The sequence below is a fragment of the Xenopus laevis genome, chromosome 5S (genome assembly GCF_017654675.1).
Source record: "Xenopus laevis strain J_2021 chromosome 5S, Xenopus_laevis_v10.1, whole genome shotgun sequence".
In the NCBI taxonomy this organism is placed as follows: domain Eukaryota; kingdom Metazoa; phylum Chordata; class Amphibia; order Anura; family Pipidae; genus Xenopus; species Xenopus laevis.
In genome coordinates, this window is record NC_054380.1 from 79,498,968 (window position 1) to 79,514,088 (window position 15,121).

General features: G+C 39.3%; 1 protein-coding gene across 9 annotated transcripts in view; it reads right to left on the bottom strand.

Moving 5' to 3' along the window:
- The window catches only part of fam135a.S (family with sequence similarity 135 member A S homeolog), a 69,984-nt gene extending 56,617 nt beyond the window's left edge, over positions 1-13,367 (bottom strand). For 2 of the 9 annotated variants that reach the window (XM_018265511.2, XM_018265506.2), the window contains exons 1-3: positions 13,124-13,367; positions 2,918-2,991; positions 937-1,047 (exon numbers count right to left, since the gene is read on the bottom strand). In XM_018265511.2, the coding sequence (XP_018121000.1) occupies positions 937-1,013 (77 nt within the window). In that variant the 5' untranslated portion in view covers positions 1,014-1,047; positions 2,918-2,991; positions 13,124-13,367. Of the gene's footprint in view, positions 1-936; positions 1,048-2,851; positions 2,992-13,123 lie in introns of all 9 variants that reach the window. The other 7 variants (XM_018265507.2, XM_041564693.1, XM_018265508.2 and 4 more) reach the window with 7 other exon arrangements.
- Positions 13,368-15,121: the final 1,754 nt, after the last annotated feature.

A 15,121-nucleotide genomic window follows, 5' to 3' on the forward strand; every position in this document is an offset into this window, starting at 1 on the left:
AAATCCTGAATGTAAAAGCATATTTAATAGTTTTTGTCACTGACAGTTCTTCCTCAGGAAAATTCTTCTCAAAAACAGTTACAGAACTAGCAGTTTTGGATTTGTAGCAGCTTAGAAGTTTAGCTGGTGAGCTAGCATTGCCATTTCCCACACACATCATTATGATTCCATGCTGCTTTATTATTTTGTTCTTTACAAAAGCCGTTATTACCTGTTTAACAATATCCACTGTCAAACACAAAAGATGCCAAGTATTTTCTGCTGCTCTACACAATTATACTTAATTGGAAAAGCATTAACATATCTTTATTCTGTAACCCTTATTTATTAAATCATTGTAAAGTTCTATGTAAATTGTTACAAATAAATAATGGTTAGAACAGAGCCAGTAAAAGATGACATCACTATTGAAAAAAAGCTAAGTTCCCTAGTTACACACTGAAATAAGCGCCATACTGTTCAGGGTTTTGTAATAGAGCCAGTAATAGATCAGTTGGGGAACAGCAGAACTGTATAGAAAAGCTACTAAAATGCTAACTTATAGTGCTTAACTGTGAATGCCTATGTACTTTTTTACTTCTGTTTCTCAAAACACGAATGTCTTAGAATGCTGTTGCTCAGTTATCAACAATATGCAAAATTACCTTAGTGCAGTAACCCATAGCGACCAATCAGCAATTAGCACTGATGAGCCTGCTACAGTGAGACCACAATAAAATTACTGATTGGTTGCCCTGGGTTATTGCATAGGGGAATCTTGCCCAGTGTTAGTAAATGAGTGCCCATAAATATGTTTTGTGACCACCTGGTCATTTCCAAGCAGTTGTGCTCCAACAATCACAATCAGTGAGTCAATTTTATCAATATGTATTTTCTAAATGTTCAGGTTGTCACAGGGAAAAAAAAAATCACAATATCACTTAAAAATAGACTTACCCTCTTTGAAATAAATCCACATTATAAAATTTTTGCAGCTCCACCGAAAATTCAACCGTGGCTTGAACCTCACTCATTTTGATGGTAGCTCAAGTCAAAGTACGTTAGCTACTAAAAAACAAAGCAAAAAGAAAAGAAAATCATAACCATAATTCATATAAATAATATAAAGTATAAAAAAACTTGCAATTTGTTTATTCTTAAAATGTTATAACATTCAGGCATATAACATCCACAACATTTTTTTTTATTTAAATTTGTAATTTTATGAAGAGTTTGTTTACCATCTTTTTCTTTTCGTCTTGCAGGTGAGCTGTCCTGTATTGCTGTTTTTGTTAAGTACAGTTAACATTTTAAACGTTTCTTTTTACCTTCCAAAAGAGACTGAACTCCAACTGTAGGGCTTGCCATTACCCCAAGACTAAGGTGCAAAAAGCTTGCCATTAGCAATAACCAGATTTTAATCACCCACTACTATTCCATGGCACATAACTTCAAACTAATGTTGCTTTGCAGGTCGCATATATGCAAAAATGCACAAACTTTTGTCTTTTTTCTTTAATAATTTTTTACTCACACGCAATGCAGCACATTTCCCCAATAATTCTAGTTTAATAACTGTTGCCCTCAAAATAGCAGGCCACAGCTTGCTTGTGAATTACCAATGTGGATACAAATAAATGTCTATAATTTTACACTGTGAGCAAGTTGGGATCTCATGTATTATGGAACTGTATGCAGACACGGAGCACCACAAAGTGAAGTGGAGTGTTATAATAAAAATTCCAAAATGTATTAGTCCATTTAAAAATCCACATCATTGTAGAAACATTAAAGAACCATAGGGTTAACGCATTTCGAGGCTGTCCAGCCACTGTCTCAAAAGCACATCAGTTCAATGCACACTATGGTTTAAATTACAAACAAACCCCGCCCCTAAAAACATTTAACCCTCAGGTTGCCAATACATAGTATTTTAACCCTCAATATACTATGACATAATGACTATATAGCAGTCATATACTAGACAAGGAGGGGATCAGGTAGAAAGAGAAATAGAAAACTAAACACAACAAAAGGAATATAAGATATAACTATCATATTATATCATAGAATAAAACTCAAAAATAGCATGATAATTCCCATTCCCGATTCATGCCCCCAAATTCCTATATGGTCTTCAAATGATAAATCCAATATACTTCCCTAGCTAGAAGTCGCTTATTAACATCCCCTTTCCGAATATCAACATGTAGTTTATCAATCACCTGAAATTGAAAATTTGCTAGATCAGTGTGTGTCAATTTAACATGTTTAGCTAGGGCAGATTTCTCATCACCTCTTTCTACAGCTGAAAGATGTTCCAAGATCTAACACCAACAGGACGTGTGGTTTGGCCAACATATTGCCGTGCCGTTTTTAATGGACTAATACATTTTGGAATTTTTATTATAACACTCCACTTCACTCTGTGGTGCTCCGTGTCTCTGCATACAGTTTGGACTAAAGTTTTTCCGGGGTTACTTTCCCTAACGTGATGCACACAGAAGAGAAGCCATACACCGTGGTGCTCCAAGGTAACTCATTTTGTGAATTGCTTTATCTCATGTATTATGGATTTGGCTACAAATTGCTTCATTTCTGGATAGGCAGATGCTTGGTTGCCAAAAATGCTGTTGGCATTTGATCTGTTGGGTGCAGGAGCAACACACAAAGGGAGCCCTGGAATTCACACAATTTTAAAGCAAGTGTTAACTCCTTGGGAATCATTGCACTCCGTACTTTGCACAGGAAGCAACCGCCTAAGTTCAAGTATAATGGAGTCTTTATAGGTGCAAGCAGCCATACCAATATCATTTATATGCATGACGTTTTAAGCTTTGTATTATGCTTGCATTTGTAATTGAGCACTTACATCTTCCTTGCGAAAGGGATTTTTTTTTTTAGAACAATGATCCACAGGTTGCATCACTTTTATTACCTCTGAAGATGGAACTTCCATTTCATTTCATTTCCAGTTATCCATGGTTGCAGGCATAAGAACATTTTCGCCACCTTAAAAAGATACAATTGCTTACAATTCATTGCTTTTTTCTTGAGAAATGATCAGTGAATTCTAAAAGCGTATAGCTGCCACTCATAACTGTTTGTGCAGCCATTCCATTCTAAAAGACAAGCACTTTTTTATTTTTTAAAATGCAGTTATATTTAAATAACTAGTAAATAGAAAGAATGCATTAATTAATAATTCTACTCTACTGGGTAGCATAACACTATGGAAGAGGGCTCATACAATCATTCAATCCCACTACCCTACTAACAATTTGTAAAAGAAGCAAAAACATGAAGTACTGGAAACAGAAAGGTATCAAACGATTCCTGTACATACAGCACCATGTAGAAAGAATATATTTTATAAACTTTGTTTCAGAAACAGATCAACACTCTCACTAGAAAGTTGTCTTTTCACCAAACTGGTGAAGGGAAAAAAGTCCTTTGACTAGTTTTACTTCTGATCTTGTAAGTGATTACAGAGTAATCTAAAAACTCGTTATACAAACTATATTAATGCTATTCAAGCTATAGTACTTTGACTGTGGCAGGAATACAAATCTCACCATTCTAACCAGTTATCTAAAACCAATTATGGATATTGTAATTTCTGTAGGAGTCCTATCCAGAGGAAACCCAGGGTTTAGAAAAAACCAAACTGGGAAGGTGCAGTCACACAATGGTTCTCACTGCTGCTTGGATTTTCTTCTATGGTCCAAAAACATACTGGTAATTGAATAATCCATGTTGGATGGAAATTAGATTGTAAGCTCCACTGCTCCACTACTGCAGGAACCAATATAAATGATCCTATAAATAACAGGATAATATGTTGGTACTAGAAATACGTAAATAGCAACACCTGGTAAGCCTGTGTTACACCCAAGGAAGGCTCTGCTCCGTGAACAGTCTCTACTATAGATTTATCATTTACAAAATATATATATATATTGGACCTGTTATCCAGAATGCTCAGTACTTATGGTTTTCCATATAATGGATATTTCTGTAGTTTGGATCTTCATACCTCAAGTCTACTAGAAAATCATATAAACATTAAATAAACCCAATAAAATGGTTTTGCTTCCAATAAGGATGAATTATATCTTGTGGATTAGGCATAAGGTACTGTTTTATTATTACAGAAAAAAATTGATTATTTGGATAAAATGGAATCAATGGAAGACAAGCTTTTTGTAATTTTGAAGTCAGACTCCCCCGTGTATAGGGTAATTGCCTATGTTAACCCCTAGACACATATTACATCTTACATTTAAAGGACCAGTAACATCAAATTTTTTTTTTCAAAAATTCGTTAGTACATAACGAAAAAATAACACCAACACAAATTAAAATTTAAAATAGCAAAGCCTTTATTAAGAAATAACTTACAGATACTCCACTTCCTGTCCTCTTCAGAAACGGCGAAAAGGCGACCATCCTTCCTGCAGCGCTCGATTTGTCCTCCCTGGCAGCGTGTGAAGTGAGGTGAAGAGAGTTGAAGCTGCGGATCAAGACCCTGCGGGACCGACACATGAAGACCTTTCTGCTGTGACACGACTGGGAACTTGTAGAGGAGACGCGCGTAGAGCCAGTGGAAGTGTTTTTGTAGCGGCGGTGAACCTGCAGCCCCGTGTGACTGGGGAGGAGTCGGTACGAGATGTAACTCGACGAATGGGATGACAGTAGCTCCACTGCGGCCGAGGAACCAGCTGGTCCGATGTGTGGCAGTTACTCGGGCGGTTACCATGACTACGAAGGCTCCGGCAGCAGCAGATTCCGCTTATCCACCCGCTCTGACCTGCCGCCCGGCCCTTACTCCACCTCCGCCTCCATCGCCTCCTCACAAGCCCCGGGCAAAGGCTCCGCCACGGTCAGCCGCAACCTCAACCGCTTCTCGGCCTTCGTGAAGAGCGGCGGGGAGGCGACGGGGTTCGTGCGTGATGGGGACAAGCTGTGTCTGGTGCAGGGGCCGGACGGGCCTGAGTGGCAGGAGAATCCCTACCCGTTCCGCTGTGACATAGACGAGCCCACGAAGCAGACCAAGTTCAAGGGCATAAAGAGTTACATCTCGTAGCGCGTCTCCTCTACAAGTTCCCAGTCGTGTCACAGCAGAAAGGTCTTCATGTGTCGGTCCCGCAGGGTCTTAATCCGCAGCTTCAACTCTCTTCACCTCACTTCACACGCTGTCAGGGAGGACAAATCGAGCGCTGCAGGAAGGATGGTCGCCTTTTCGCCGTTTCTGAAGAGGACAGGAAGTGGAGTATCTGTAAGTTATTTCTTAATAAAGGCTTTGCTATTTTAAATTTTAATTTGTGTTGGTGTTATTTTTTCGTTATGTACTAACGAATTTTTGAAAAAAAAAATTTGATGTTACTGGTCCTTTAAGCACCAAATAAATAAGTAAACATATAATCTTCAAAAATATAAAAAGAAAACAATGGCACCAAAAAGAAAGTAACATGGATTATTACTCTGTCTGTAATACTGAATCAGTTTGTTGTAGTAGGTCGTGGAAGATAATTGAATTTAACATATATTTATAATGCAACAAGGCGTAAAAAAAAAATTAGACAAGTAACAGTACAATGAAAATCATCACAAAGCTATAAAAACTACAAATCTTGAGGTAAGTTAAATGGATCATTCTGCTTTTGACTTTTAATATAAGGCTTTAGTATGAGTTTAATATTTTTTTCCCATTATTTTTCTCATGCTAGGAATATAAATTGTTACATTATTGCTAGGGCATAATAACCCTACAAACAGGTTATAGCATTGCAGAGGAATAGAAGATGTGCATAAAGGAAAAGCCTAATGTAGGGGCCCCTATGGGTTAATCTGCCCTGCAGCTTCAAGGCCCCCACCTTTTTCTTAGAGTGATCTGCCAGGAGAGAATGACACTCCCCTGCTACACTGCTATATAGTGTGTGTAGGGAGTGGCCACTTCCTCTTTGGCCTGTGGATGGTGATCCAGCTAGGCCCAGAAAGGCCCAGAAAGGCCCATGTGCTTTGGAGAAGAAGTCGGGGACCAGGAAACCCCGTGAATGAGGAACAGATATACTAGGGCAGACTTGTCATAGTCTCTCTAGGAGAGAAAGGCAGAGAGGTGAGAGAGAAAGAGCAGCTGAAGCTCTAACGAGGGAGTAGCTTCCCAGAGGCTCTGTGTGTTGCCTCCAGTCAGGGACCTCAGTGAAGAGGGACTGTAAGGGTAGAAGCTGCTTTCCTGACAACTTCCAGGAGGGAATGAGTGTGTAATACTGCAAATGCCTAATGGAGACCTTTCCTCTGTGAGAAATGCCTAATGCCTGCAGCTCTGTGTGAGAAATGTGCTATTGCCTCAGCTCCCGTGTGAGTACTAAACCTGTGGTCACTTGCCTTGTGCATAGTTAAATAAACCATTTCTGTTTTACTGCAAGAACCTCCTGGCGCCCATCTTTTGTTGTATGCACAGTAGCCTGGGGGATGTAGTTGCACTACACCATAGAGGGAACAATTCCACATGGCGAAGGCCCTGACCCTGTTTTGTGAGTCGCAGTGTAACCCATGCTTCTACTGCTAGCTGGACAGTTTAACTATTTGTGTGCAATGCAGCCCAAATAGGTGTTACACTAACAACCCCAAAAGATTGTAATGTGAAGATCTGATCATCCAGCTGTATTCATGCATCTGTGCACATCTGGCCAACAATGTAATAGGCCAAATCAGGCTGATCCAGACCCATAGACCCATGGGGTGAGGACTGCATCGGGCTCTTGATTTCCAATAAATACTTGGTCATATATTAATCAGTCAGGCTATCAAGAAGGCCCATAGAAGTGCCAACACACTGCTAACTTGGTCTGCAGTAATGATGCATGCTAATCTTGGCTAGTGATGTAAATGGAAAATTCCTTGACTCAAGAAGAAGCCTACATACTCTGATGGCTTGGGTCATTGTGACTAACTATGGGAGGTGTTGGCAAAGGTCATACCACACATTAAAACAAAACTTTACATAAAAATAACAGTACCGTGATTCAACAAGCTTGTGCAAATATTCCAAGTTCTAACCAAAATAAATCATTCACAGACGCCAGTGCCATCTCCAAAAGTATCCTCCACTGATTACATGTAATTCTAAGAAACAACAATTTAAAATGTTCAATGGTTTCAGATGTAAATGTTTATAGGGGTGGTTAACATTTAGTATGTTATAGATTGGTCTGTTCTTAGCAAGTTTTCATTACTTCACTTCATTAATTATAGTTTTGAATTATTTGCTTTCCTCTTCTGACTCTTTCCAGCTTTCAATTCGGGAAACTGACCCCAGCAAAAAATACAAATAAAAAATAAAAAAAACTATTGCTCTATGAAGCTAAAATGTTATTGTTATTGTTACTTTTTATAACTATGTTTCTATTTCCCTAGTTATACTCTTGCCTCTCTTTAAAACCATTGCCTGGTTGCTAGGTTAAATTTTACCCTAGAAACGAGATAGCTGCTGAACAATAAGCTAAACTAGAGAGGTACATTTCCTGAAGAAAATGTGAGTGGTGCTTGCCGTGGCAAAACTCAGGCCCCCCATATATGTTGGGTGTCTTGCCCAGTCGCCCCTGGTGCCTAGAGAGTACACAAAGTCGGTAGAATCCGGATTAAACCGGTGAAATTTAAAGCCAACCAAATTTTACCATTGAAATCAATCCAAACAAACTGGCTATTTTTGGCTCCGCCCACTTTTAAAAATTTGCAACCCAGTCACCAAATGGACCAAGTTTGAGCACTCTTACATTAACAGTGTAAGAATGACAGGAATTTAAATATTCCCATTGAATAGCGTTAGGTAAAATTTGATTGGCTGTCTTAAGCTCCGCCCATTTTTCTGAATTTTAACCCCAGTTACCTAGTCATGGTCAGTGCCAAGTTTGGGGCCTCCGGTTTTAAAACTGTGAGAACGGCGGTAATCAAAAATTTTACATTGAAGTCAATAGGTGAAAACGGATTGGCTGTTTATGGCTCCACCCACTTTTCCTAAATTTTGACCGCAGTCACCCAGTGAGTAATTGAGCCAAGTTTGGTACACCTAGCATTTAAACCGTGATAATAGCAGCAGTTTATCATTTTTCATTAAGGTCAAAGGCTGAAATCTGATTGGCTGTTGTTGCCCCGCCCCTTTTTTCCTAATTGTGAACCACAGTCACTCAGTGACTAACATACCAAAGTTTGGGAATGCTGTCATTTAATGTGTAAAAATGGCAGCATTTCTATTTTTTTCTATTGAAAATCAATGAATGAAATTTGATTGGTTGTTGGTGGCTCCGCCCACTTTTTCTAAACTTGAAGTGGAAACCCCCAGCGACCACATTTGTGATATTCAAGGTCCCTGACATCAATACTGAGAGAATGGCAGCCTTCTTAATTTTTCCCATTAAAACCAAAGAAATCCGATTGGTTGGTTTTGGCTCCACCCACTTTTCTTAATTTTAATCCCAGTCCCCCAGTGACCAACTGTGCCAACTTTGAGGAGGCTGCCATTAACCGTCTAAGAGCGGCAGCAGTTTAAATTTTTCCTATTTAATTGAATGGCTGAAATTTGATTGGCTGTTGTAGACTCCGCCCACTTTTTGTAAATTTTGGCTGCAGTCACCCAGTGACCCACGGTGCCAAGTTTGGGAGCTCTGGCTTTATTACTGTGAGAATTACAGCTGTTTACATTTTCTCATTGAAGTCAATAGGGAAAATCTGATTGGTTGTTTGCGGCTCCGCTCACTTTTTTGGGTCCCCAAAATAGGACAGAAAAGTCACAACACCCCATTCCCGGAATAAGCTGAACGGTTTGACACCTCATTCATGGGTCTGCAACAAACTAATTATTCGATAAATTCCCCATTATAAGTCAATGGGGCAAATTTGGGGACCTCTCCTGCCCCGGGGGTAAAACTTATACCCTCGTGTGGGGTATCATCTGACACAGGTCGCAAACCTCTTCAAATGTGGTAAATTTAACGTTTCTACAAGATTCCCTCTCTGCGCTAGAATCCGTCAAAAGTTGGCCTCAATGTTAATCTATGGGACTTTTCGGGGTGGTTAATTGCCCCCGCAAGGGGCAATTAACCACCCACCCCTTAGAAAAGTCATACCACCCCATTCCCGATTAAGCCGCACGATTTGACACCTCATTCATGGGTCTAGGACAAACGGTGCGGGACTAGTTACGCGCCAAACTTTCATACGGAAGAAGAATAAAAATAAGTTTGCAAGATAACAGTAGTGATGCTTTGCTTCGCAAGCACCACTAACAAGATAACAGTAGTGATGCTTTGCTTCGCAAGCACCACTAACAAGATAACAGTAGTGATGCTTTGCTTCGCAAGCACCACTAAAGATAACAGTAGTGATGCTTTGCTTCGCAAGCACCACTAAAAAATAAGTTTGCAAGATAACAGTAGTGATGCTTTGCTTCGCAAGCACCACTAATAAGTTTGCAAGATAACAGTAGTGATGCTTTGCTTCGCAAGCACCACTAATAATTGCAAATAGAAAATGAAGACCACTTGCAAATTGCCTCAGAATAGAACTCACCACATGTAACTAAGGGGCAGATTTATCAAAGCGAGAATTTAGAACTCACCACAATAAAACTCTCTTTCTTTTCATTCCTATGGGATTTTTAGAGTTGTATTCTTAAGTTCACCATTTCATAAATATGCTTTTAAAGATCCTGTAGGAATGAATAGAAAGTGAGTTTTACTGTGGTGAGTTCTAAATTCACACTTTGTAAATCTGCCCCTACAAGTTAATTTGAAGGTGAACAACCCCTTTAAATGTATGTAACTGCTAGTAACTCCAGGCTCTGAACCCTGTATTAATGTTGCAAAACAGATGATAAAAGACCAGGAGGAGATCAAACTTCTGTTTACGCGCCAAAATACCTTTGCCGGCAGCTGTAAATCGATGGTTAGTCAGTGTGATGGAGTGAAAATACCTGCTGAGCCAGCACTGACAGAACAATACAATTGGCATCTCTAGGTTATACTTTAATTCATGTCACACTGTGCATTTTATTGCAACATGCACTGTGGGAAGGCCAAAGAGCTCTGGCAGACACAGGGGAGAAAGATGCAAAACCAGTTGAACAAAAAACTCCCAATTCAAGTATGTACAGGTATGGTCAAATTTTTTTAGTGAAACTGAAGCCTTCATGGGAGAATACCATATTCTAATTAATACAAATACAGTGAAAGTAGGTTGTAAAACTTTAGTCTTCACAGTTTACTTTAAAAAAACACAAGTATAAACACTTAGGGGGGGGGGGGTTATTTATCAAAATCAGAATTTTCCAGATGTTTTAAATAAATGTTTGGATTATTGCACAAAACCCAGCACAGACATTAATATCTTTAAATTGCAAATACGACCTCTGCCGTTGACTTCTACAAGAACTCGACAGGTTGAAGACTGAGTATTTTCGGTTTCAGCATCAAGGGTGAATAAATCTCGAAAATTCAAGGTTTTTTTTCACTAAAAATACGAATTTTATAGTTAAAAAAAAAACAAAAAAAACCCTGACATTTTTTTGTGTTTTTAGTTAGTTTCGGACTTTAATAAATAACCCCTTTAATATCAGCTAAACAATTTAATAATTTCAGTGTTGAAGACTGAAACATAATTTATAATGTTTATGGTTGCGAATTAAAAATGTGTTTGTAAGGATATGGCAATATTAGTATTGGTATTGTTATTAACACACTTAAAGCACTCTACAATAAATATGTTTATACATTGAACATAAAGAGTACACAAAAGAATACAACCAATACAAGAGGTAGAGAGAGTCATGCCAGTGATTTGCACAGGATCAGCTACATATTGACCAAAGAGAGGTACCGCTCTATTTAATATATTGGTTGCACTCGGGTATCACAAAAATATTTTATTGTTTACGGATTGTTTAATGCATGACAGATCTAATAAAAGTTTCTACTTTGATTTACAAGCCTACTGGTAAGGGTGGAGCCAGTCATTATTAATAAAAGATATTCCACTGAAATATTACAGCAATCAGGCAACACACATATATTACTTAAATTGTGACTCCACCCTGAATATTGTCAAGTTGATTTATTATATATTATTACAAGTAAGCCAGTAAGGTCTTATAAGGGTATTTAGTCCAGAATTTCTTCCCTGACCACCATGGATACTCTGAATCAAACACTTTTGGACCTGGAAAACACAATCTTCCACAAAAGATGATTACTGCACCTAATTTGAGCCCTACTTTGCACATTTCGGATAAATAAAAACACTGCAAAACACTGCACAAGTTGTCACAAAAAAACAATAAAATTGTCAAATTGTCCATGGTTTTAAAGTCATATGATTTTACAGGGAAAAGATATTCCCCTTTTAATACGTTCATTCTTCACAGACAGTAAAATATAACCATGATAGTCATTCCCTGCCTATTCCCACCCTTCTTAATCTTTTTCTTTTAAGACTACTGCTCAAACAAATCCTGCAAAATTGCTGGGATTTGGCCAAATTCTGAACCAATTTGGTGCACTCTTAGACACCACAGCTGCAAACAGAAACAATTTGCTCTCAAAATACAGAAAATATTATTTATAGAAAGTAGGTGGATAATGCAATAAAAATGTACATGCAAATATTTTTGTCTACTGTATTTGAAATTGTTGTAAAGGCTCCATAGGTTAAAACCACTCAAGATTTTGTCACTGTCTCTATATTAACTACAATATGTTGAAGCAGCTTGCTCTGCCCTAAAGGAGTGAAAGGTGAGAGAATGTTTACAAGCAGCACGGCTACTGCCCAGTCAAGCCCATGCCCCTAAAGCAAAAATAGCACAGCTTTTATATATACACAATAATAAATGTATGCATTATTTTTTATGTTAGCTAAAACTAAAGCAATCAAAGGACAATATTTTGCCCAACCTATTTTCCCTTCTTCCAGGTTTCCCTTGTGACGCCCTGGGTTGAAAAAAATATTTAGTGCTTCTTACGAGCTTACTGTACTTGTGCTTGCCTTAAATCAATGCAAGGGACAACTGGAAACAGGACAAACATGGCAGCCATGCCCTTGGCCTGGGTTTGTGGGAAGGCCACAAAAGCCTGGGCCTAGGTTGGCATGATGCCCCCTGGATTGGCAAAGTTAAACCCCCTGGCTCTCTGCTGAAAAGTACCACATGCTAGTTAATTAAAAAAAAGAGGCAAAGCAACTCTGAGTAAAAGTTCAATGATTTTAGTCACTGGGGTGCGACTAACAAATTGGACTCCCCCCATGTGTTATTTCACTTTGTTGTCCATTAAATAAATGTCACATAGTCCCTTTCTATTTCCACAATGTAAGATTAGAACAGAGCGGATGAACATTTCAATATGAGGAAAGCTTTAGAAGGTTTATCACATAACATACATCTTTATTGTTGTCAGTTGTAGCAGTAGTTTATATCACTCAACTATTTATGTTAATAGCATTTGTCTTTTCATGTAGAAAACCGGAAGGTATAGGTAAGGACCCAAACTGATCCCATGTTGTTTAGAGTGGCTGACCTTTAACCCACAACGTGTGCTTTAACACAGTGTTAAGTCTCAGCAACACAGCAGTATTCTATTCATCGCAGGCACGGAAATGCTATGCTGAAATAGTGGCAGACTAATAAGCACCTGTATTCTGCAGGAAAAACAACATTTCCTTAAAGCAAACAGTGTCAGCTTCCTTTTCACTGTAAGATTCCTCCTTCAAATAAACCAGAATGGCAAATCTGACACAGACACTCGGAAAAGTGTACACAGCCAGTGGAACAGTTAACACTTCATACTGGACAGGAAGCTATACATCAATAATGTAACACTCTTAAGCTGCTATAGACATGGCCACAAACTATAAACACATAATAAAAAATCTAATAGCTCAATGTCGTATTTTCCAATTTAATTACTGTAGATACACAAGGTGCACCCCTGTACTACACACAACACACATAGTACATGTGTAGTACCCCCTCACACACACACTGACACACTTGCACCCCATCTCCAACACAAACAGCTGTACCGCCACACAATTGCAATCCTTTTACACAGAAGCCGTATTGTACTCTCATACAGTCTATACCACACAGTGCACCCACCTAACTAGCGCCTTTATACATCCCAGCTGTACTCCATGCTTTACACATACCGCCAAACAGTCCCGCCTTACGCAGGACAGTTCCGATTTTCATAGGACAGCCCGCAGTCCCGGGTAGCTGTTTAAATGTCCCGCAAGGCCTCTAAATCTCCAGCTCATCAGCTCCTGCCGGTAGCGTTTAGTTCCTATACTCTGAAAGGACCTTCATTACGTCACGATCATGTGATCTTACCATGTGACCGCTCTATTCCGAATAAGTTTTTACTGAGCGGTAAATTAAAGTGTGAGAAAAGCGGTAATGGATTCTTGGCTAGTGGCAGGCTGCGGATTCTTCATAGGATCTGCAACTAATGGATGTTCGTGCGGGGGTGAAGGGGGTTCTCTGTTCAGGATAGATGTTTGCGGGGGGTCACTGTGCCTCTGAAAGCTTGTGGAGGGGGTCACTGTGCCTTGGTGTTTGGGGTCACTGTGCCTCTGGATGTTTGGGGCTCACTGTGCCTCTGGATGTTTGGAGGGTCACTGTGCCTCTGTATGTTTGGAGGGTCACTGTGCCTCTGTATGTTTGGAGGGTCACTGTGCCTCTGGAAACGTGGGGGGGGGGAGTCACTGTGCCTCGATATTTGGGGGTCACCATGCCTTGGTGTTTGGGGGTCACTGTGCCTCTGGATGTTTGGGGCGGGTCATTGTGCCTCGGGAAGCTTGTGGGGGGTCACCATGCCTTGGTGTTTGGAGGTCACTGTGCCTCTGGATGTTTGCGGGGGTCACTGTGCCTCTGGAAGCTTGTGGGGGGGGGTCATTGTGATTCAATATTTGGGGTTCCCCATGCCTTGGTGTTTGGGGGGGGGTCACTGTGCCTCTGGAAGCTTGTGGAGTGGGGGGGTCACTGTGTCTCACAATTTGGGGGCAGTGCCAGGGGGCACCATACAACAATTTTCAGGGCCCCCTGAACCCCAAGCCCCACCCCAGACCCCACACCACAGTTAAAAGACCACACAGACATGATCAGTGCTAAAGTGGTAAACCCCCCCACACACAAGTTATAAAAAGCTATTGATGGTCAGGGCCCCCTATCAGTTAAAAAAAACTATGGTGCCAGGACCCCCCATAAAGTTTTTTTTAAAAAAAAAAAAATTGGTGGTCAAGGCCCCCTACAAGTTAAAAAAAAAATAATTGGTGACCAGGGCCCCCCATAATTTTTTTTATAAAAGACATTAGTGGCAGGGGCCTACAGAGTATTAAAATAATACATTGGTGGCTAGGGGTTTAAAAAAACACACATTGGTGTTCAGTAGAACTGAATTATGGCGTCATTATGGGGATGACATGTTTCTGATTTGGACATGCCCCCCTGAGGTATTATCTGATTTTCTTACGTACAGTTTATACATACATACATACATGACACTGTCAGGCCCATTTATCAGAGGTTGAATTTCGAATTCGTGTGATTTTTTTTTTAATTTTAATACATTTGAATATATTTGAAATTTGATTGGTAGGTTGTTTCATAAAAAAATTGAATATCTAAAACTCAAACTAATATTACCGACCCAAAAACTCAAATCAAATTATTAGTCGATTAGATTAGTCGATAGATTAGATGGCAAATTCTTGAGCGGATCAAAGTAGCAAGAAGAAATGACATTAAGCTGGCACTTCTCAAAATGGATATGTTCACAATGTGGAAATTGGAAACTGTACATTGAAAAGGCCTTAATGAAAATTTAGCTAGACCTGCTTTTTGTAAATATATGTTTTCAATATGACACTTATATTTTGTCATTTTCCCACAGATATTGTTGCTGGATGGAAAAGTGAAAGATAGAGATAATTGTAATCACCCTGCTCTCTGTAAGTAGAATAAAAATATATTGTCATTTGGTATATGGAGGGAAAATTGAGTAAATACTCTCTTATTGGGCAAAGAATGTAATACATTTATTTGTGGATCACATTATATTTGACTATTGATTGGGACTATGGGTTCCAAGCCTCACTA